Source organism: Rhineura floridana, chromosome 21, assembly GCF_030035675.1.
Source record: "Rhineura floridana isolate rRhiFlo1 chromosome 21, rRhiFlo1.hap2, whole genome shotgun sequence".
Classification (NCBI taxonomy): Eukaryota; Metazoa; Chordata; class Lepidosauria; order Squamata; family Rhineuridae; genus Rhineura; species Rhineura floridana.
The window spans coordinates 20,526,577-20,548,108 of NC_084500.1; the positions used below are offsets into that span (position 1 = coordinate 20,526,577).

Here is a 21,532-nt window from a genome sequence, read left to right on the forward strand (position 1 = left end):
GGGCATACGTAGAGCGCCGGCTCTCCACACGCGAAGAGTCTCCAGCGCCGCGGCCCAATCTTCCCGCGCTCCTCCGGCGCATGCGCAACTTTCCTCGCCGCCACCTCGGAGTCGCGCCACAGAGAAAGGGAGGGGGCAGGGACAGCCCCGCCTCCGCCGCGTGACGTTATCGTGTCGGTGACGCAGAGGCTGTTGCCGAGGAACGCTTCTTCCTTCCCTGTCACTCCTCCCCTCCCCCCGGCTTGTGCCCAGAGAGGGAGGGAGGGAGACGGCGGAGGGAGGGAGACGGCGGAGGGAGGGAGGGAGGGAGGCGACGGAGGAAGAGCCGGAGCCGGCGCTGTGGTGCCTCTCCTCCTCTGACGCCGCCGCTCGCCGGTCATGGTGCTCGTCAAAGAATAGTGAGTGGCCTCCGGGGAGGGGGACTCTCTCTCTCGCCCCCCGACACAGACACCGGGGGGGGGCTCCGCCTGAGGGGAGGGCTTCAGCGAGGCCGTCGCAGGGAGTTCCGCAGGCGACACCCCTCGCCCTACGCCGCTCTTTGGTCGGACGGGGAGGGGAGGGGGGAGAGGGCTCCCTCCCCCTCCTCGCCCCCCCGTCCGGTGAGATGCGGTTCTGAAGAGGGGGGAGGAAGGAGGGATGCGGGCGGTGAAGGTCATCCGTCCTCCCGGGACGGGGAGTCTTTCTCCCTCTCCCTGCCGGGGCTGGGAATCCGCATTTCTTTCCTTCTCCCTCCCGCCGCGACTTCCCTTTCCTCGCGGTGCACCTTTTCATCTCTCGCCGCTGCTGCCCCGCAAGGATCTCCTTCCACAGCAGGAGCGCGGAGGGAGGGAGGGGGAGGCGGGCGCCAGCCGTCTTAGGAGGGAGATGAGCAGGAGAAACGGGGTGCGCCCCCTTCCCCTCCTCCTCTGCCCCAGTCTTCTTCTGGACCCTCGCCTCTCCCCCGCCCCTTCCTTGCGTCCCCTTTTTAAAAAGAGCCTTTGGCTTCCTGGCGCTTCTTGCTTGGAAGCTCCACGGCCTCGTCCTGACAGGGCAAAGGGGGTGATGGTGGGGGCGGAGCGCACAGGGAGGTTACATTTCCCTTAGTGTCCAGTGGGTGGGTGGGTGGGGGCGGGTGGGGGTCCTTTGATCCTGCACATAAAGTCAACCTATTGTTCTTATTCCACATAATACAGCCCTGGCTCCTGGGGCCCATGCAGTGTCGCCACCGCTGCTGCTCCTGGTTCTCCTTCATGACCCAGATCCTGTCCTGGAAGGTCCTGCCTTGCTGGGAACCGTGGCGGTGCCTCTCCGGAGCGGAGCAAGCATGCTGGGATTTGCCAAGCCCCGGAGCTGGCACCCGGGAGATGAGCAGGACCGCCAAAGAGCCCTGGCATCCTCCGGCGCTCACGAGGCCGCCCTTGCTATCTCACCACGGACTTCCAAACACGGCCACAGCCGTCAGATACTGACAAGGGCCTCTCTAAAAGACACCAGGATCCTTGTGGGGAGCAGCAGCTGCTCCTTCCTTGACCTGTCCAGAGTTAAACGTGCATCACTCTTGAGTCTGCAGCCTTGTGAATCCACAGTGTGGAATGGAGGGAGGGGGAGGCACCTCTCGTAGTTCATCCCCCTCCCCTTTTCCGAATCCTAATCGGATGAGTCACAGTGCTGCGTTCCCCTTCCTTCAGCCAGGCTGTTCTTTTGAAAGGCTGCTGAACTTCCCAAAAGTAGTTTTAGACTTGAGGAGCTTATTTGGTACATTGTCCAAAGTGTAGAAGACCTCGCAGGCTGTGCCTGTAGCAGCTTTTCTTAAAAGTCTGGACCAATCCTCAGCCTTGGCCATATGAAAAACGAGCCTTTAGTGACTGTGTTTGGTTCCAAAGTCTTCTCAATTATGAAAGCATATCCTGATCATGCTCCGTTATAGATCTTTGAAAGAAAGCATTTTGGTAACTAAGGTGGTTTTTGTGGATTCCTAGACGTGCCCATCAAATGACAGTCGGCTACAGTTTGCTTCTTCCAGACAAGACTTTTCCACGTAATATATTTTGATGGTTTGCTTGACAATGAACTGAGACTCTCCTGTATGAAATTGCTGATTGTTTCTTGTAGGCCCGTTTGCAAATCTAGACATGCTTCCTAGCTTCAGAAGAATTCATCTCCTTATTAGGAGTTTTTCTGGCTGATCATTTAATGTTTTGTTTTGTTCCAAATGTTCTTTTGCTGTCTTTTTGTCACTTTGTTATTGCAAGCTAGAAAGAGCAGGCTGGGAATTAGAGGGCTGGAAAAACTTTTTTAAACACTTTTCCCAGTACCTGCATGTGGCTGGGATCTAAATGTTTTGGTACAGGCTCCTGCATTTGATGCCAGGACTGGAAATATATTTCCGGCTCTGACCAGTGATGGAGAACAAAACAAGGCATCTTTTTGCTTTGCTGTGCTTCTTGTGCACATCACGTGCAGGAAATCCACTCACTTGCAGGGTTCCACACAGACACTTCCAGGTGACTTTTCTCCTGGCTTTGACGTTTCCTCTTAGGATGTCTTTGCATAATGTAAACAATGGAGTTTACTCCCACTGGGACAGTGAGCTTGGGGGTGGGGGAGGGCACCCCCAGGTGGTCCTTGGCCTGTGGCTCCTGATGGTTCATTGTGGGCTCTCCCCGATAAACTATCTTGCGCAGAGGGGTCTCTTGAGCATGGGTAGGGGACATCTGTGGCCTCCAGATGTTAGCACCCCTCCTCCACTGGTCATGGTGGCTGCCGGGAGCTGGAGTCCAATGTCTCTCGAGGAAGAGGGGCAGCCTCTGTCAGGGATGCTTCCGGACGTGTACTGAATTGCTGGGGAAAGTCTGCCACTTTATTTTTCAGACTTTATACGCTGCTTGAATGGAAAGACCTCTGAGTGGTTACATGCCTTGAGCCCTTCCCCAGATGGAGTCATTCGCTTCCATCATACCTTTACTTTTCTGGAATCCATCAGTTGGGCTTGCAAAACATCAAGAGCTTTGCCAAATGTTTAAGTACCCCCAGTAAGGAGATTAATGATGTATTTGTAAAGAAACCTGTCTTTGTTTTAGTACCCATAGGTTCAGGTGGTGGCTGCTTGGCGATGCCATCAGCAGCAGCACGTTAGATAAAGTGAACATTTTTATTCTGATGTTAATGTCTGTCTGTGTGTGTTTTAAACACCATTTGGGGGTTTGGATGGGGTTTCTGTTCTGGAAGTTGTTTGATGGGACTTGGACAGAGTCTGCCTTGCGTGCCAGTTTTTCTGTTTATGCCACTCCCTTCTGCACCACCTTTCTCTGTGTCCTGCCAGAGTAATCACTTAGAAATCCTATGTGGCCTTTCTCCATGCACCATCTTTGAAATCGCCTGGGAAACGATCCATGGCTGTTCCTTTTAGGATCCTGTGAAGGAATGTGCTTTATCAGAACAGATGAGGTTTGCTCTGGTAAAACCTTGAATGAGCTGCCTCAGGCCACAAAGATGAAGGTCGCGTGGTAGTGGTGGGGAAGGAGGGCAGCCCTAGCTCAGCCAGAACCCCCACCCATGGGCTTCCAACTGTGGGACTGTGAACGGCGGCTGCTGCTTCTGTTTAAGTGGTCCTGGTTACCGGACCTTAGTGACCTTCCTTTTTTCCCCCTGTTCTCTTGCAGCCGCGTTGTTTTGCCTGTGTCTGTGGAGGAGGTAAGTGTCTTTCCTCATTCTGCTACTTCCTTTTCAAGACTTTGTTTAAATTTGTGGCCAATGCAAAAGCTCAGGAAAGATGGTGCCCAATGACCTCCCCCTCGAAATACCCATGAAGGAGAAGGGCTGAAGTGTGTTGTGGTTACTTAAAGATTAGCCTTCCTGTGTTTTCGTGGGGTCCACTTTGTTGCATGCAGAAAGGGGGTGGGGGGTAGGGACGTGGAGGGGAACTTGTTGCCAGTTCTGCATGTGGTTTTGGCTGTCATTGGACGAATTCTTGGGACTTTCCTGTAAGGTGCCAGCCCCGTCTCCCATCATCTGCATGCCCTGTAATGTGCTTCTCGCATGTGTTGCTGGAGCATGCACAGTTCTCAAGCATGTGGCAGGTTCTTCTGCATACCCAGGTCTTTCTGCTCCAAACTTGGCCTCCATTCTGTGTGGCGAAGTTGGCCTGCAAGGTCTATTCGGGCTCCTGGGATCTGCTGGCTGGCTGCCCTCTTCTTTTTTTTGGAGACTATTTGAGTTATTAGGAACAAGCTGCTGACTAAGCAATTCTCCTGCATTTGCAACCAGATTAGTGTGTGTGGCATGATGCAGCCTAACTTCCACCTTGCCTGCCTACCTGCAAGGGGCTTTTACTCCACGGCTGAAACATCCCCAGAAGAGAGATGCCTTCTTTGAAATGCCCAGTTGATTACTTCCCTTGCTCTAGAGGAGTGACAAGCCCACACTGAGGACATTCCTATGTGTCTACAGTGAACTTCCAAAAGGGCATGCAACTCCCCTCCCCAAATTTTCTAATGAAATGCAGCTGTTGAGGAGGCTCCAGGCTTGAGCACAGCACTGGGGAAGAGGCTGCTTGGCCTTCCTTCCTGCTCCACCTGCCCATGCTGCTTGTCTCCCAACTGGGGGGAAAGGATACAGCAGCTGGGTGTGCATGTGCACAGTTTTGAGTACGATTGGTGCAATGTGTAGTCACTGAAGCTCTGTTGGGCTGTGTGTTTTCTCTGTGCATTTGTTTGTCTGTTTACCTATTTATCATCCATGCTTTCATAAGAATATATCAAGGCAGAATACAACATATAAAAATGAGCAAAAGGCAACCATAAAAAAACCATTAAAACAACAGTAAGTGCAGATTGGTTAAAAAGAGAAAAATTAAATTGCAAAGGTCTGTCTAAATGACACAGTTTTCAAAAGAGAGGGATGGTTCCTGCCGAACCTCTACTGGGAGGGAGTTCCACAGGGCAGGGTCTGACACTCAAAAGGCTCAGTCCCTAGTGAAGCCCAGCCGAACCTCAGGGGCTGTGTGGGAAACCACTAAAAGTGTCTGATCAGAGGATCTCAGTGACTGAGATGGAGCATAAGGAATTGGACGCCCTAAAGGTACTTTGGGCCCAAGTTAGCGCCATCTCTGCTGTCTTTTCGGCTCCTTTTGAAGACTTTCCTCTTCCAACAAGCCTTTTAAGTTGAGACCTATCCCAGTCTGTGTCTGTGTTGGAATTGGTTTCAATATGCCTTTTAATATGTCTTTGACCCTTTTTTTAAAAGATGTTTTTAAATGTTTTTAACGTTTTGTTTTAATGTATTTTAAGGTCTTTTTATGATGTTTTAAAGTGTTTTTAGTGTTTCTGTTTGCCACCCTGGGCTCCTGCTGGAAGGAAGGGCGGGGTATAAATAAAATAATAAATAAATAAATAAGTTATTTAGATGTTTGTGAATTAACACAGTACCTCAAACTTGGCCTGGTAGTGAGTTGGCAAGTAGGACTGCTCTGTCAGCAGTGGAGTGACATGTTGCCGGTAATCTGCTCCTGTGAGTAGTCTGGGTGCTGTATTCTGCAGTAGTTGCAGCTTCCAGACCAGATACAAGGGCAGCCCCATCCAAAGTGCGTTACAGTAATCAAGCCTTGAGGTTACCAGTGCATGGACTGCTGTGGTCAGGCCGTCTCGGTCCAGGAATGGTCGCAGCTGGAGAACCAGTCACAGCTGGTAAAAAGCACTCCTGGCCACAGAGGTCGTTTGGGCCTCCAGTGACAGAGATGGATCAAGGATTAGCCCCAGACTGCGCACCTCTCCTTCCTCTGTCCTTTGCTGCGGAAGGGCTGGAGACTTCCTGATTGTGCCTTCGACTGCTAATGCTATGAGTTCTGTGAAATCTAAAAGCTTGCCCCCCTCTTTCCCCAGCAGATGCTAGTTCCCAAAAATGGAAAATGGACTTACCCATTTTGTCTCTAAGAGTGAAAAAGCGAAGCTGCCGTCTGCATTCAGTGACTTCCTGAACCTTTGAGGCAAGACTGTGTCTTGGGCCAAGGTGCGGCAAGGGTTTAGAAGCCGGCTGTCTCCCGCTGGTGCTTCTTCCAGGTGGCAGTGAAGAATGATGGTGGCAGGGTCTACTGGCGAGTAAGGAGGAAGCAGGGTGCAGCCAAAAGTCAGTCAGAGGGCCGGGTACTGACATGGGGGAAAGGGTGGACACAGCCGACCGCTGTTGTGGCTTGGATACTTCCCCAGAAGTCCCTAGAACAAAGATCCCTCCGCCGGCCTGAGGCACCTCCGGGCCCCGTGGCTGTCACCTGGGAGCGGCTTTTGCCTGCCAGGTGCTCACCGCCTCCTGATGGCTCCCTGTGGATTGGGACAGTGATGGCAGGTCCAGGAGATTGGAGGATGGACCACAGCCGCCTGACAACCCAGTGGGGTCCACACCAGCCACGTTCTGTGGTTGGAGACCCAGCTGGGGGGAACGGCAAAATGTTCCAGGCCTGCTGTTTGGATGCTGCCCTTTCCTCCAGCCTCTGGACTGGACGGGGCTTACCCTGGCTTCCTGATGCTGTAGCCTTGGATTCTCAAGCTCTTGCTTCGCCTGCTGAATCCACCTGCGGCTGCCTGCATGGAGTAGGGCTGGCTGGTGCCCCTGCCTGGGTTGTGGATGGTTAGGTAGTTGGGTGTGAAGACAGCAAAGAGTGTCTGATGTCCAGAAAGAGCTTTCACGGTAATACTAAATCTGTTAGTGCTTAATGTGCTACGAGACGCTGCTGTTTTTAGGGTTAAGAGCGTAAACGACTGAGTATTGACATCCCTCGTTCACTGCTGCTGTGCCTGCGATCTCGCTTGATTGACTTTTGGACAAGTGACTCGTGCTTTCAGCTTTGGTTCTCCAAGTGGAATATTTAGACAGTAATACTGGCCAACCCTACAAGGTTGTTAGGAAGATAACTGGGATAATATATGTGAAGCACGCTGGGCCCCTCGGAAGAGGTCTTTCTCTCCATGCTAAGCAGATGTTGTTGCTCATGGGCCCCCTGGCCAGTCCTGAGGGCGGCTCCTCCTTGGAGAAAGTCTGTACAAGTCCTGGCTGGGCTGCCTTGGCCTCTCAGCCAGCAGGGGACCCGAGTCTCTGGCACTGCCCTGTTGGAACTGGAGCAAAGAAGGGCCGGGCTCCTCTTTCCCAGAGTTTGCATTCCCGGTCACGGGGGGGGGGCATGGGGTTGCCTTCTGGCTCCTTTGCCACTCGGCACTTCTGGGCAAGCCTGGGAAGCTTCCTGCTGCTCCTGAGGCTGCCTCACTTCTGCCCTGTGGCTTTCTGTCTCCCCAAAGGGGCCTGACTGAGATCTGCTGCCGATCCGGTCTCCCCCGCAGGAAACTCCCTTTGAGGCCATCTCTCCTCTCTGTGGTTTTGGTCATGTTTGGCTGCTCCCAAAGCACAAATGGACCAAGGCACGCTGGTGCCCAGTTTCAATTAAATAGATTGGAAAGGCTTGGCAAGCGCAGGCTTAGAGTGCCAGCTGCAGTCGCAAGACCCTGCAGACGGTGACCCCAGGCCGGCTGGGCGGGAGCCCGAGGAGGGAGGCATTCTGGAGCTTGAACTGCCCGGAGGGAGCCAGTGGTCGGCTGCACTCTCTCTTGAACTACCAACCCCTCAACATCCCCTGAAGGAAAACAATGGAGGGGTATTAAACCCCCTCCCCTGCAATAATGCAGCTTAGGCAAATTAAACCAAATGTGTTGCCTTTTTAATTATTTTTGCATCATGTATTCTAATTCTCAGGCCTGGGGTATAGCGCTCTGCATGGGTGGGTGCAAGAGGTGCAACAGAAAAACCTTTGGTGGTTGTGAAACTCAAGCCAGAAGAGTTAGGCTTAACATCCAGAGGGGTTTCCTTTTAAGGCCTGGATCTCCCCCCCCCCATCACAATTGCTGGATGGGCTTCAGCAGGATACGTGGGCGTGTTCCCAGCTGCTACTTCTAACATGGTGCCATCATTTGTGCCCACTCTGTGCTGCCAACCCCCCCTTCCAAACTCCTGCTTGCGAGAGATGGAGAGTCTGCATTTCCCTGTTGAATGCTGCTCCTGAGGCGCCTGGATGGGTGGTGGATGGAAGGGGAATGCTTTTCCCCAAGGGGTTCTGTCTCTGCCCCTGCCTCACCCCCAGGGCATGGAGCCCAGTCTGGCACTGCAGGGCCTCTGTGGCCCGTCCACACTAGAATGTGTGCCGCCTGCAGCAGAGCCCAGCCCAGCCCAGCCCAAGGTCACCTACCACCAGGCCCTAAAGAGCAGCGAGCGGAGCGACTGCGTCACCTGCTTCCGTCAGGGGCAGACAGCCCACCCTCCTTGCTGGGAAGGAGGCCTCTTGGGCACTTTCTCAGCGGATTCCCCTGGGATCTGGTCTCATTTAACACACCAGTTTCTCTGTGCCTGCTTCCTTGTTCCAATGGAATTAGGGGATCAGAAATAACAGGGGAGGTTAAGGGGGGAAGATGGCAGCCTGATCCGTTTAGTGCTTGAACTCTAACCTGTAGAGGAGAGAAGAGAGCGAATGAAGAATGCGTCAATGCTGATGGCACATTATTTGGTGTCCCCAGGGGACCCCATCCTGGAGACTCACTCTCTCCTCTCCCCCCCCCCCCAGAAAAGCCACTCTGCAAATCCCGGCCGCTTTCTCTTCCTGCTACTCGGCTGCGGTGGGTACCCAGCCATCCATTAATGGTTTTTCACAACTCTTGTGCTGTGTGCGCACGTGCGTGTGCTGGGATCTGGTCTTGGCTATGGGGCCTAAAGAGCTAGTGCGGTGTAGAGGTCAGAGTGCTGGACTGGGGCCCCACAAGCACCCGAGGGAGCTGTTGTGTCCTCTTACTGACCTGATCTTTTCCAGGGTGGTGCTTGGGGCTACGGAGCTCTTTTGAGGGCTGGACTAGCCAGTGTACCAAGTATTCTGGTGAGCAGGCCTTGGGCGTCCTAAGCCTGTGTGATCCCCACTGAGTGGGGACTCAGTGACTTTGACGTTCTGGCAGCACATGGAGACTGTTAGATGGACAGGACTGCAGCTCATGCTTGAATGCCAACCGTCCTGGTTCAGTCCCAGGCAACATCTCCTGTGGAAAAGGGTCTGGTGGCAGGCGATGGGGAAGGTCTCTCTCTCTCCTTGAGACCCTCAAAGGCTGCTGCCGGTCAGTGTGGACAATACTGGGCTGGGATGGACCACCGGTCTGACCCATTTTAAGGCTGCTTCCCGTTGGGCAAGGATCCCCCTGGCCCTTCGCAGATCCGATTTGGTCAGGAGGATGAGAAGGCCGCCGTCTGCACCCTGCAGATCTTCCCCTCCAGGGAGAAAGTGATCAGGAACGTAGGAAGCTGCCTTATCCCAAGTCAGACTGTTGACCCACCTAGCCCAGGTTTGTCCCCAGCAGATGTGTAGTCCCTGGCCATTGGCCATGCTCGTTGGGGCTGATGGGAGTTGTAGTTCAGCAGCATCCGGAAGGCTAAAGCTCCCCCTCCCAAGCCTACAGCACTGGGTTGCAGCCAGGGCCTCCCAGGTGCTTTTGAACCACAGCTCCCATCAGCCCCAGCCAGCGGTCAGGGGTGTGGGAGTTGTAGCCCACCAGTTGTAGCATCTGGGGATCCCAGGGTTGAAGAACGCTGCTCTCCCCTGGCTGGTGGCAGGGGGACATTTTCCAGTGCTTGCCGCCTTGCACATTGTTTGCTCCGTTCCTTTCTTGGGTCAGGCGGGTATGAGGCAGCTCCCTCCTGACCGGCCAGCATGCCGGCTTGCTGATTCTGCCATAACAGTGTTGTGCTCTGCCTCTCGCTTCAGTACCAGGTGGGGCAGCTGTACTCCGTGGCGGAAGCCAGCAAGAATGAGACCGGTGGCGGCGAAGGGGTGGAAGTCCTGGTGAATGAGCCCTACGAGCGCGACGGGGAGCGGGGCCAGTACACCCACAAAATCTACCACTTGCAGAGGTACGTGGCAAGCGAGGGCAGAGGGCAGAGCTGAGCTGCCTGGGAGCCCACCTGGGTGCGCCTGCAAGGGCAGCGACGCGTCTGCCGGTTGACCGCTCCACCACCCTTGCAGTTGGGACGTTTGTTCAGCCTGAGATGCCTCTTTGGGCTGCAGTTTGCGCTTATTGCTGCTGGTGTGGGAGCAGCGGTTCCCTTCCTGCTTCACTGCCTGCCACGTGGCCAGCTCCCGTGGGCGGGGAGGGGGAAGGCTTTGAGCTTGGCTCCTGAGGTCTGTTCTGGGGAAGTCCAGATGCCTGGCTTGAGCCAGCAGTCCCTGTCAGAGACAGCCAAGGCCGGGCACTTGTGAAGTTCCAGGTGGAGCCATTCTGGCCTGGTGCTGAGCAAATCTGCAGGAATGCTGTTGGTCATACGCTGAGTTGGCGAGGCTCATTCAACAGCAACAAGTCATTGAGCCTTTAGTGCCACTGGCCCAGTTCTGTGGAATGCTCTGCCAATAGAGATTCAGCAGGTGCCTTCTGGTTTGACCTACAGAGAAAAAATATTCCAGTAATAGTTAGTTGATCTTTAACCATTTTACATGTTTTTTATTGTATATATGTAAGATTATTGTAAAACGCTTTGTTTTTTTTATGAATAGCAGTATACAGATATTTCTTATCAATTGGGGTTGGGAGAGATAGAGAAGGAGCCATTGGTGCGTGTGAGGTGGGAGGAGAATGTGGGGAGCCTGTGGGAAAGGGGTACCCCCTGGCCCCTTTGTGAAGCAGTTTTTCTACGGATAGCCTTTTGGCTTCACCTCTGGCTGGTCCTGGGCCAGAGAGCTGGCTGAGAGGTCTTTGTGGCTTCTCTGGCTCGGTCCTTCAGGCCAGGCTGGAGGCGTGTTTCAAGGGAGTTGTCTCTTTCTGCAAGCACAGGAGCTCTTCTCCACTTGGGGTCCCATTCTGGGGGTTGGTTAACCCTTTGTGTTGTGGGCATTTTGTGGGTGGGGGGGCATTTTACACTCATTTGCCAGCTGTCACAGCTGCCATTAGAAAGATCTGAAGTTTAAATGGCTCCTGGGCTCTCTTGTGCTGGGGGGTGTCTGTTGCAAGCTTGCCTTTTGAGCTGTGCTCTGCGTGTGAGATGCCGCTACAAGGCCGCTGTCTGTTGTTGCTCCTTTCCTGCAGCAAAGTCCCTCCCTTTGTGAAAATGCTGGCCCCTGAGGGAGCCTTAAACATCCATGAGAAAGCGTGGAACGCGTATCCTTTCTGCCGGACTGGTGAGTACAGGCGGGGAGTTTTGCAAACAGAGCCTTGTCCTCTGTGTGTCTTTCGTCTGTTTAGCAGCAGCATCTGGCACCGGCCGGTTCTGGAGATCTTTCCCACTGATGTTCAGCAATGCTTGTGAGACGCAGCTTATGCCTCTTTCTCTCCTGTGTGATCTGGCTGGGATGATGCAGCTGAGATGAGCTCCCTCACTTTCTCCAAGACCTGCTGGTGTTCCAGGCCTGTGGTGATTCTGTAGGGAGATATCAGCTCTGCTTCCTTATATAAACCACAGCAATGTGTCTGTTGTGCTCACCTGGGCTTAGCAGCCGGCCAGGAACATCGTGGCTCTCCTTGCTCTGTTGGCACTGCGTGTCATGGGCCTGTATTCTGGATGCTGCACCTGCCTGCTCTCACCTTTTAGCTCAGGGTGAGCATTTCTGGCTATCAGGAAGGGAGGCACCTTGAGTGTGGCAGGGCTTACGAAGCTCCCGTTGCCTCTGCATTGTGGGTGTCTGTCTGCCTGCCTGGGGTGGGGCGGGGGCTCTAGAGCAGCTGCCTGCTCCCTGGCCCAGGGCTGGGGAACATCTGTCTTGGCAGCCCTTGTGGAGCACAGAGCCGCCAGGCCCTGGAGTGCTGGGCAGCTGTCTTGGGAAGAAGCGCAAGCTTGTGTCTGGCTTATCGCATTAACACTTTGCCTTAGAAGGGATCCGTGCCAGGGTGGGATTGGGGCCTGGCCAGGGTGTCCTGGCGTGCATGTCACTGCTGCCCGGCTTGGCCCGGGAGGGTGGGCTATGGGCACTCTCACACCTGAATGCCACAGGGCCATTATTGGCTTCCCACGTAGCTAAACTGGCACCCCTTTTTGCTCAGCTCTGTAGCTGGCTGGCTGGCACATCAGTCGGCACAGCTGCAGTCCTTTGCCTCCCTCTTCTGCTTTCCAGGCCAGCCACGTTAGCCACAACTGGTGTTTTCCGTGGGGAGAGGAGGGTGGTGTCATGGCGCTGCTCCTATAATTGGGGCAGGAGTGGCAGTTGTCGCTCACGTGCATGAGAGAGGCAGGAGCCACTCCCTGCTCCCGGCTACCTTCACCCCAATTTTCCAGGGGCCGACCAGGCAAAATGGATGATGGCCCCAGCAGGCCTTGCCCTTCGGATCCATCTTGGGCCTCCCTGGGGAAAAGACGCCTGTTGCTGCCACTGCAGGGCCATGGCTGGAGCCTGCTGCTCTCCCAGCACTGGAATGTGGCAAGCTGGGCTTGGAGGCAACCTAATTTTGGAGGGGGAAATGCCTCTGGGGAGGGGTCTTGCCTTAACACACCAGGTGGGGCTGCAGGAGGAGACTTTGTCTGGGCGGCTTCTTCTCTCTCCTGACAGCTGGCGAACTCTCCTCCACCTTCGCAGGTGGTGGGGCGAAATCTAGGGCCCGGCCGAGCTTCCGAGTGGGGCTGTTATTCAGGAACGGAAGCTGAGATTTATTTTTGCAGGGCCCTCCCGCATTTCTTGGCAAAACAGGCAAGGGAGAGCCCCTGGGAGACACACACCCCCGGCTCTGGGGAGTTGGGCCGTGGTGCTTGGGCTCCTCCCCCCCAGGTATCCCTTCCTTGTATTAAGCTGGGCATGATACTCCCAGCATGCTCTGGGGCCGTGTGTCAAAGGGAAAGTCATCCTGACTTGTCACTGTACCTTCCCAGGTGTTCCTGCCTGGAAACTTGCAGGATAGCGCCCCCCCCCCAGAGCAGCCGCCCAGTATGTGGCTTGTTCCTGGTGCCTCCTTTTTAACAGGTGCCACAGATCCCACAAAAGGAGCCACCCTTTGAGCAGCAATCTGACGCATTGTGTTGAAACCTTGGCTTCTGTCCTGCAACCTTCAGCTCCTCATTTTCAGAATGGAAATAACAGAGGTGCCTGGTGCGGGCTCTGTGGCTGTCACAAGATCCGCCATGGCTTGGCTCATGAATAATGGAGCCATGCTATCAGAAGCGTCTGGTTCCTGGCAGTGAGGGGCAGAGTTGGAGTGCTGGTTCTGGTTACCACATGGTGGAATGAGAAGAGCTGCTGTGGCCTGTGAGGCAGCCTTTCCTCCCCTTTGCAGAGCTGGAGAGAGAATGGCCTCATTTGCAAGCAGTCACCTGACCAAACTTATTCCATCTTTTCATCTAGCAGAATTGCCCCGGGAAGCAAACAGGGGCAGAGCGTTAACTCAGGGCTCCTCTGAGCTGCTCCCATCACACAGGATGGTTAGTTCTCTTGCAGATCAGCACCCATGGCTGGGAGGGACCCTTCTTCCTTCAGAGGAAGCTGCTTGCAGCCGAAGCAAGCACACGCTTCTAAGGTTCTGCTTGTGGCATAATTCTGAATGGCGGTGCTCCTGCTCCGTGCATAAACTCAGCCATGAATGTAGCTTGTCCCACGGAGCCGCTGGGGCTAGCGACATCTCCCACGTGCATCCAGTCCCCTTGTGGCGCACACGTCTGCTGGAGGAGGGATGGGGACCCATGGCCCTTGAGGTGCCCACCAGCCTCAGCCCGCCAGCAGAGATGGTGGGAGAGACAGCTGTTCCGGCCCCCTGGGAGGGAATGGCTCTCTCACGCCTGCTCATTTTGTGCAAGGCTCGAGTTGGGGATTGCCTCAGGCATTCCCCTGACAGCTTGGAGGTCTGAAACCCTGGAGAGCAGCTGCCAGTCTGTGTGGGTGAAACTAGGCTAGGTGGACCCCAGTGGTCTGCCTCTGTTTAGGGGAGCTCCCTCTAGAGAGACTTGCCTGCCAGCAGCTGTCTACCGAGAAAGCTTCTCCCTTTGTGGGACTTGCCCTCCCACAGGCTCCGGGTCTTTAAGCAGAGTAGTAGACTTGGGGCCACCTTTGAAAAACGGGGGCTGGAGAGAAGCCAAGCATGCTCTAGGGGCGAATTGGAGGGGTAGCGAGAGGGATTCCTCCGTGTGTGTGTTTTAAAGAGGTGGCAAGCGATTCTCCCTGCCCCCCCCATGCAGCTGTTTGGCCGTATGCAAAGGAGTCCGCTTTCAGCTGCTGCTTCCTCAGACTTGATGGTGCCTGGTTGCTGCCGCTGCGCCATCGGGACGGGGGACAGAGTTACCACTTCATCTCTGAATTCTTCCTCTCATTAAAACTGTGTTTTTTTCTTTTCATGTATCGATTTTTGGAGCACAGTTATTACAGTAAGTATTAATTTGTCCCCTTTTTGGAAGAGGGTGTGTGAGTGAGCTCTGAGCCTGCTGGGACACCCCACAATCAGCCAGGGTTTGGGGAGCTCAGTGGTATGGAGTACCTGCTTTGCTTGCAGATGGTACCAAGTTCATCTCTGGGTAGGGCTGCCAGTCAGTGTGGGCAGTATGGAGCGAGATGAACCAAGGATCTGACTCGCTTCCTATAAGCCACCGTTGTTGCTTTGGGGCAAACTTGGCATTAGGTACTTTTAACTGTTTGCACCCCCAACTGCCAAGGGGGAACTACGGCTGATTTAGCAGTTTTTCCTCCTCAGTTAATTGGGGGGAAAGTCAGGGTCGTTCCAAAACCTCCAACCCCACACAGTCCGCCCTCCTAGCCTTCTTCCAGCCGGCGCTTTTAGACTCTCCCAGTCCTGGTTCCTTTGGCCCTTTCCCTGGTGCTCAGCCGAGGGCGCTGCTGGTGGCCCCATCCTGGCTGCTGGACTTTGTGTCCGGAGCATACTAGTCTCACAGAATTGGTATGTGTCCTAAGGGAATATGGCAGCCAGTTCTGGAGTGCCAGTGGTCACTGCCCTGGTGATGGCTTCCAGGCAGGGTCCACTGGCTGAGTCTGTGGGATGGCCGAGTAACGCGTGTCTCCCAAGGCTGTGACCTTGGAGAGCCTGTGCCGCCCGTTGCCCTGGGCCAGATGGCAGCTTCAGGTGTTCCTTTGAGGGTTCCAGAGGCTGTCTCAGTTGGAGGAGGACGATGGCATCTTTAGAATAGCTCTGTTCCCACTTTGGGGACAAATAAGAATGTGCAAGTTCACTGGTGCAGAGTCTCTAAGGCAGCCTTTCCCAACCAGTGTGGCTCCAGATGTTGTTGGACCACAATCCCCATCTTTCCTGACCATTGGCAATGCTGTCTGAGGCTGATGGGAGTTGTGGTCCAACAACATCTGGAGGCACACTGGTTGGGAAAGGCTGCTCTAAGGAATCAGCCAAACAACCCAAGACTGATTTTCTCAAAATGCTTCTAAGGGCCTGAAACAGCACTGTAGTTATGATGTGAGCCGAGCCTGTGTGTGTGAGAGAGTGAGTATGCACTGTCATCATACGTGGTGCTTGACCCAGCTTCATAAACAGGAAAAAAAGGCAGATTCTTGCTTCTCAGCTTTGAGACTGGGGGAAACCAACAGGGGAAGAGAAAAACAAGGTTACTTCCAATGTGTGTTGCTGCTTGCACTTCCTAGTTCCCAGCAGGTAACTCTCTTCTCTCTTTGGCAGAATGAATACATGAAAGATGACTTTTTAATCAAAATTGAGACCTGGCACAAAGCAGACATTGGCATGCAGGAGAACGTAAGTGCCCTGGGCAGGAATCGCAGAGGCTGGCTCTTGGTTCTCCTAGGTGGGCACCAAAGGGATTTCTCTGCAGAGTGTTTATTTTAGAAGCTTGTTCTGTAACCAAATGTGCGTGGAGCCCTTCTGATCCTTATGGTGACTCTTCTGGCAGCCACCCTGTGAGGATGCTTGCTCCTTCTCCCACTCTGCAGGGGCAGCTGGAGAGGAGGTGGACCGGTGGCATGGGGTGGGGCAGTGATACTGCCAAGGACCCCACGTCCAGTGCTGGCCGGATGGCACTGAGAGCAGGCAGAGTCCTCCACCTACACACACCGCAGGGCGGCAAGAACGTGGCCGGCCACCCATGTGAATGGGCCTGAAAGCCTCGTGTGAGCGCTTAGCAAGATGTTGTCCCCTGGTGACGCATCAGACTGGCACACGCTTCTCGAGAGTATTGCAAGATGACATGCCCTAACCCTCCAAACACAGGATAATAATAAGAGCTTATAAAAACAAAGAAGATTAGTCCTCCTCGAAGAAGATCCCTTGAAATAAAGGCACATGGCTCACTTAGGTCCATCAACTGCAATGGGTCTACTTCGTTGGAGACAACCTGTTATAAAATATTCTGCTGATTCATAAGAACCGAATTAATCCTGTTTTGATAGGAGCTGGTTTCTACATGTTTTTAGATTTAACTGTTGTATTCCTGTTTACTATTTGCTGCCTAGAGCCCACCCCCCGGCTGAAGGGGTGGGGTAGAAATCTTATTTAAATAAACCTATTAAAACTTGGGGGGCACCTTAACATCAAGCGAACCCTGCTTCTCTGTGCTGTCTCCAGGTTCACAAACTGGACCCCAATGAATGGAAGAATGTGGAAGCCATCTATATAGACATCGCAGACCGGAGCCAGGTGCTTTCCAAGGTATGGCAGCAGGGCACGAGAGCTATCCCGGGGAGGGTGCTCAGGAGCAGGGAGCCCTCCTGGGGGGGGAGGAGGGGTGGGTGATGTGCTTGGCTGGAGGAACGCAGCTGCCTCGATGAAGGCTGTTTCCAGTTGGAAGGACTGGGCCCTGGGCGGTGCCACAAATAACCACTTTAGATTTGTCTGCCTGGATGGGACCTTGAGTTTCCCCCGGGGCTTTGCAACAATGCCACTTGTAAATTATTGTTGTTGTTGTTGTTATTATTATTATTGTTACTAGATTCATATCCCATCCTTCCTCCCAGCAGGAGCCTGGGGGGGGGGGCTTGCTTCATCCTTGGCTTAACAACAGAAGACACCTAGACTTGTCTTCGTTGTGGGGTTTTGGGGAAGGCTTCTAGGAGAGCTAAATATTCCTTTTTTTACTTGCAAGCTCTGGGACAGGACCTTAAATCCGAGCAGAAACATCAGTTCTGTTGTTGGGGCTTGAACATGGCAGAGAGGCTGTTCTGTTTGGCAGTGCCACACCTTAAATGGCGAGATAAGAGGAAGGCCATCTCCCTCACCAGAGGGGCGGTGGGTTGAGAGCTCAAGCCAGCCCAGCTGTTGCATCCTGCAGGGGAAGCGGGGCTTAATTCCTCCTTTCCCTAATGGAGGCAGCAGCAAGACAGCCGTTGCTGTCCTGCCTCTGAGCCGTTGCTGTCCCTGTTGCTGCAGCAGAAGGGAGAGAAATGGAGCCTTCAGCTGGGACTGGGCTGCCTTGCCCCTGAGCTCCCCTGGGGCTTTCTAGGTGATTTCAGGAGGCAAAGGTGGTTGCTTTGTAACCATCTGGGGAGGAATCTTGCTAGGCCGGGGTGGGCTTCGTTTGCTGTAACCATCTCTCTCTCCCCTCCCCCCCCCATTTTATCTGTTGCAGGATTACAAGCCAGAAGAAGACCCAGCAAAGTTTAAATCGGTCAAAACAGGGCGTGGCCCTCTGGGGCCCAACTGGAAGGTGTGGATGGTGTCCTTTCTGCCTACTGGTACATGGGCAACAGTGTCATTCCAGGGCTGGGCTAGGTGCTGGACAGAACGGCCACTGTCTGTGGAGGAGAGTGCTCTGTAGATGCTGAGTGCTTCCTAGCTTCGAGTAAGGTGGCTCAGGACTGCCCTTCTAAGAGACCTGCTCTGAGTTGAGACTTCAGCTGGGGCACCCTGGCTCACAGCTCTTACTTCCCACCACACCAGGTATCCTGGGCCTGTTGCTGGGCTTTGGGTGGCTCCACTGAGTTGCTGGAAGTATAAACTGTGAACGAGCAGAGGAAGAGTTTGGGTCGGGGACCAATGGGGCTGTCTTGGGCTCCCTTCTGAAAAAGTGCCTCTTGTGTCTCAGAAGGAACTGGGCATGCAGTCGGACTGCCCGTACATGTGCGCCTACAAGCTCGTAACGGTCAAGTTCAAGTGGTGGGGGCTGCAAAACAAAGTGGAAAACTTTATACAGAAGGTGAGTGGTGGATCTTCCTGCAAGGACAAGCGTACTTAGTTGGGAAAGGCAGATGAGGTGCTCCCCCCTGCATCCTGCTGCCTTCTCCAAGCCCTTTTTAAACCTGGGCTGGCTGAGGGAACTTCCCGTTCATCATTTGGGCTTGTGGCTTTGCCCAGTGTCCTGCCTTCTCCTTCTGGAGCTGGAGCAGCCGTACACTGACTGCTGACAGGGAGATGAAGCACTCTTGTGTTGCCCTCTGTAGTGAGAGCAGGCACCTACAAAGGTAGAGTGGCCAGCCCTGTCTGAACATACAGTTCCCATTTACATCCAGATAGTTTTTCCCCTGTCTTCAGCGAGCGCACACAGCTCTCCCCCACAGTTGGCCAGAGTTCACATATGCCAGCATCTGAAGGGTTGAGGGCATCATGACTGAGCAGAGGACTTCTGAGTTAGGCAGAGTGCTCAGAAGGGCTTCTGTGCGCAGTGAGATCACTGGCAGCGTGGTTCTGTGCACTCTGCTGGGCCAGTGGTATTCCTGGGACTGCCTGCGCACCTGGGTTATAAATGAGACCTCTCCTACTCTCGTGCTAGCCTGCCAGAGCTCAGAATAGTTTGTCACAGATGGAAGCCAAGAATATTGAAATGGACTTCTGGCAGCAAGCAGTTTTGATACATTCCCTTTTGGGGAAGAGGGGAGGCGTGCCTTGGCTGTGCTTAACCCATCATGAACTGGTTGTGGATGCCTCTTAGACTGGTGTTTTGAGCTGCTGTCCCTTCTCTTGCAGCAAGAGAGGAGGCTTTTTACGAATTTCCACCGGCAGCTGTTTTGTTGGCTTGATAAATGGGTTGACCTGACAATGGAGGACATTCGCAGGATGGAGGATGAGACAAAGAGGCAGCTGGATGAGGTTAGTGTGAGGGGCTTGGACTGCTGAGGCTCTTGTCCCCAATGGCTATGGTCTGGAGGGCAGAGAAGTGGCTGGCAACTCTGTTTCCCATGCCCGTGTGTGCCCAGGCAAGGGGGGGGGTGTTTCTCGCTCTGTGGGCTTTCTGCCTGTTGGGTAGGATGTGGCAGTCTCTCATTTCTTGAGATCTGACTGGTTGGAAGCAAGAAGCTGGTTGTACTGTTCCTTGGCCTGATTCTGCAAAAGACCAAAAAAGAAAAGGAAAAAAAACCCTGTTTCCTGCTGCAGATGAGAGAGAAGGATCCATTGAAAGGAACGTCAGCTGCAGATGACTAGTGTGGATTCCTCCCGTTGCACGGTATGTCCCCAGGGAGCATTGCAGCTTCAGGGTTCCCTTCAAAGGTTAAAAAAGAAGGGATGCTATAAGATGCTTCCTGTGAGGGTTGTTATAGATTCAGAATTAGTTCAGGAAAAACATTAACACCAGCTGCAATCAGTTTTTGATGCAGATATTCTTTGTGGGCTAGACTGCAGGGGGGGTTGGCATTGGGGTGGGGGCAGTCTCTGCGAAGGTCCTGGAATAAGGTGGTTCTCTCTGATTCCACAGTAGCGTGCTCACTGTTGAAACCATGGGTTGTTATCCCAGACAGAAGAGGCGCTCTGTAGTCCCTCTCCTTAAAAATGACCAGGAGCATTTACAAAACTCAACTGCTAGTGTCTCCAGTTATGCCCTGTGTAGCCTCCCACTTGGAACATCTTTTTCAAGCCGCTGAAGTAACCCATCTCTCTCTCTCTCTCTCCCCCCTAAGTTTGCAAAACAGCCAGCAGGAAGGCCCAGGAACTCCACCCTCTTGACCAACGGACCATCTCTGGATCAAGTCCTCCTGTATCCAGTCAGCAGGCGACTTCCAATCTCCCCTAGCTAACTCTAGTTGCCCTTAATATCGTGAGCAAAGAGACAGTCCTTCGGTCCTGAGCACTCTGGCCTTGGCCCCTGGGCAGGAGGTGGCTCCTTTCGGACGGCTGCATCCGTGACTTTGCCCCCTTCCCCAGACAGTGTTCAGCGCGATCCCCATGTGGCTCTCTTTCATTTCCAAGTGACCGTTTTAGCTGAAATAGTCTTGTGACATGGTGATTTAGATTTCATGTGTGTGTGTCTGTGTGTGTATGTATGTATATATATATATATATATATATACGTATATATATATATATATATATGTATGTATGTATACCCCATCCCCTTTCAACCACTGGGATAAAATGCTGCTTTTGTTCCTTCACCTTTCTTTGTCAATCTGTGGAGAGGGGAACTCAGTGTTAGAGGGCAATGAATGCTGTTTGGGAGGGTGTCAGGCCAACTTTTTTGCTCCCTGAACAATAACCTAGTGACGGGCAGGGCTCCTGGTGCCCAGGAGTGGGCAGGTCTTGTTGCTCACGCTGGCCTCGATATGCACCAGGAGTCTGTGCGCCTTGCCCCACATTCTGCCTGCTGTGAGGTCCTTTCAGTGTAGTTCTCTAGATCAGTATTGCTGCTTTGGAATTGAGAGAGAGAGCAGGCCTGTTAAGAAAACCGTTGTGGGAATCCACTGTCTTGTCCTTCACTACAATTAATAAATGGTATGGCCTTTTATCTGATCACAAAAAAAACAGCACAGGCAGAATTCAGTTCTTTAGTTGAATCATGCTGAGGTGCTGCTGGTGTTGTGTGTTTGTCCTGGGCAGTAAGACCTGCAGTGACTTTGTAGAGGGGTTTGCCTGTCTCCCTTTGTTGTCAGGAGTGGCAGGGCATGACCAAAAGCTGACTGAGCTCTTTGCTGCTGGAGAAATTGCCTATCTGTTGAGGTGAGGTGAATCTAAAGCCCACTTGCCTGTGGGCTGGTATCTGCTTTAGACAATCAAATGAGCAGGATAGAGTTGAACAAACACTGCTGGCTTCACTCAGGTGCTGGTACGAGTAGAGCTAGGGCCATGTCTTGGTACAGCAGCTTCTGCAACCTGATCTCCTCCCTGTCTCCCTGCAAAGCAAGCTCTGTGTCTGAAGCTGTGGCTTTCGCTAGATATATAGGGAAGGAAGGAAGGAGGGAGATAAGCAGGGTGAAGATTTGCAGCTTTGCTTTGGGAGGAGGCAGTTTATCCTTCTTACTCCGTTTTGTCCATTTTTTGCCTTATTGATGTCCAAGTGCAATAAGCAAACTTGATCTATGCTGGTGGCACTCTCTTGGCAGATGCCCTCTTGTGGTGACATGAGAGGGTTTCTTTGCTTTTTGGGTTGGTGGGTTTTAACAATCTTGTCAGACAAGAAATGAAATGCATTGGATCCTTGTTTGTCTCAGAGAGAGAGAGAGGACCTCAGCAGTCGAGGCAAAGTCCTTTGGGACCAGAAATATGTTGGGTACTCTCGCATGCCTCCCCTCCAGGGCAAGGAGGCCCCTGGCTAATCTTCCTGTACTGTAAAACACTGAGATTTGGGAATTAAAACACCGAACCTTTTTTTTTTTTAATGAAATGTAAGAGGATTCTTGTGCTTCAATTGTTAATTGTTTTCATGGCTGTTCTTATCACTCCTCCTGCTTAAA

At 53.3% G+C, this 21,532-nt stretch overlaps 1 protein-coding gene across 1 annotated transcript; it reads left to right on the forward strand.

Moving 5' to 3' along the window:
• Positions 1-288: 288 nt before the first annotated feature.
• PITPNA (phosphatidylinositol transfer protein alpha) lies at positions 289-21,515 on the forward strand. Its single transcript, XM_061604738.1, has 12 exons — positions 289-398; positions 3,642-3,672; positions 9,761-9,906; positions 11,073-11,164; positions 14,318-14,325; positions 15,600-15,674; positions 16,500-16,583; positions 17,500-17,577; positions 17,956-18,066; positions 18,834-18,956; positions 19,242-19,311; positions 19,763-21,515. Exons 1-11 carry the CDS (start codon positions 379-381, stop codon positions 19,287-19,289), a joined length of 816 nt encoding a protein of 271 aa, XP_061460722.1. The 5' UTR covers positions 289-378; the 3' UTR covers positions 19,290-19,311; positions 19,763-21,515.
• The last annotated feature ends 17 nt before the right edge of the window (positions 21,516-21,532 follow it).

Coding starts and splice junctions, on each gene's coding strand:
- PITPNA (XM_061604738.1), top strand. CDS start 379: ATGGTGCTCGTCAAAGAATA. Junction 9,907..11,072: donor AAAATCTACCACTTGCAGAG/GTACGTGGCAAG, acceptor CCTTTCCTGCAG/CAAAGTCCCTCCCTTTGTGA. Junction 15,675..16,499: donor ACATTGGCATGCAGGAGAAC/GTAAGTGCCCTG, acceptor TGCTGTCTCCAG/GTTCACAAACTGGACCCCAA.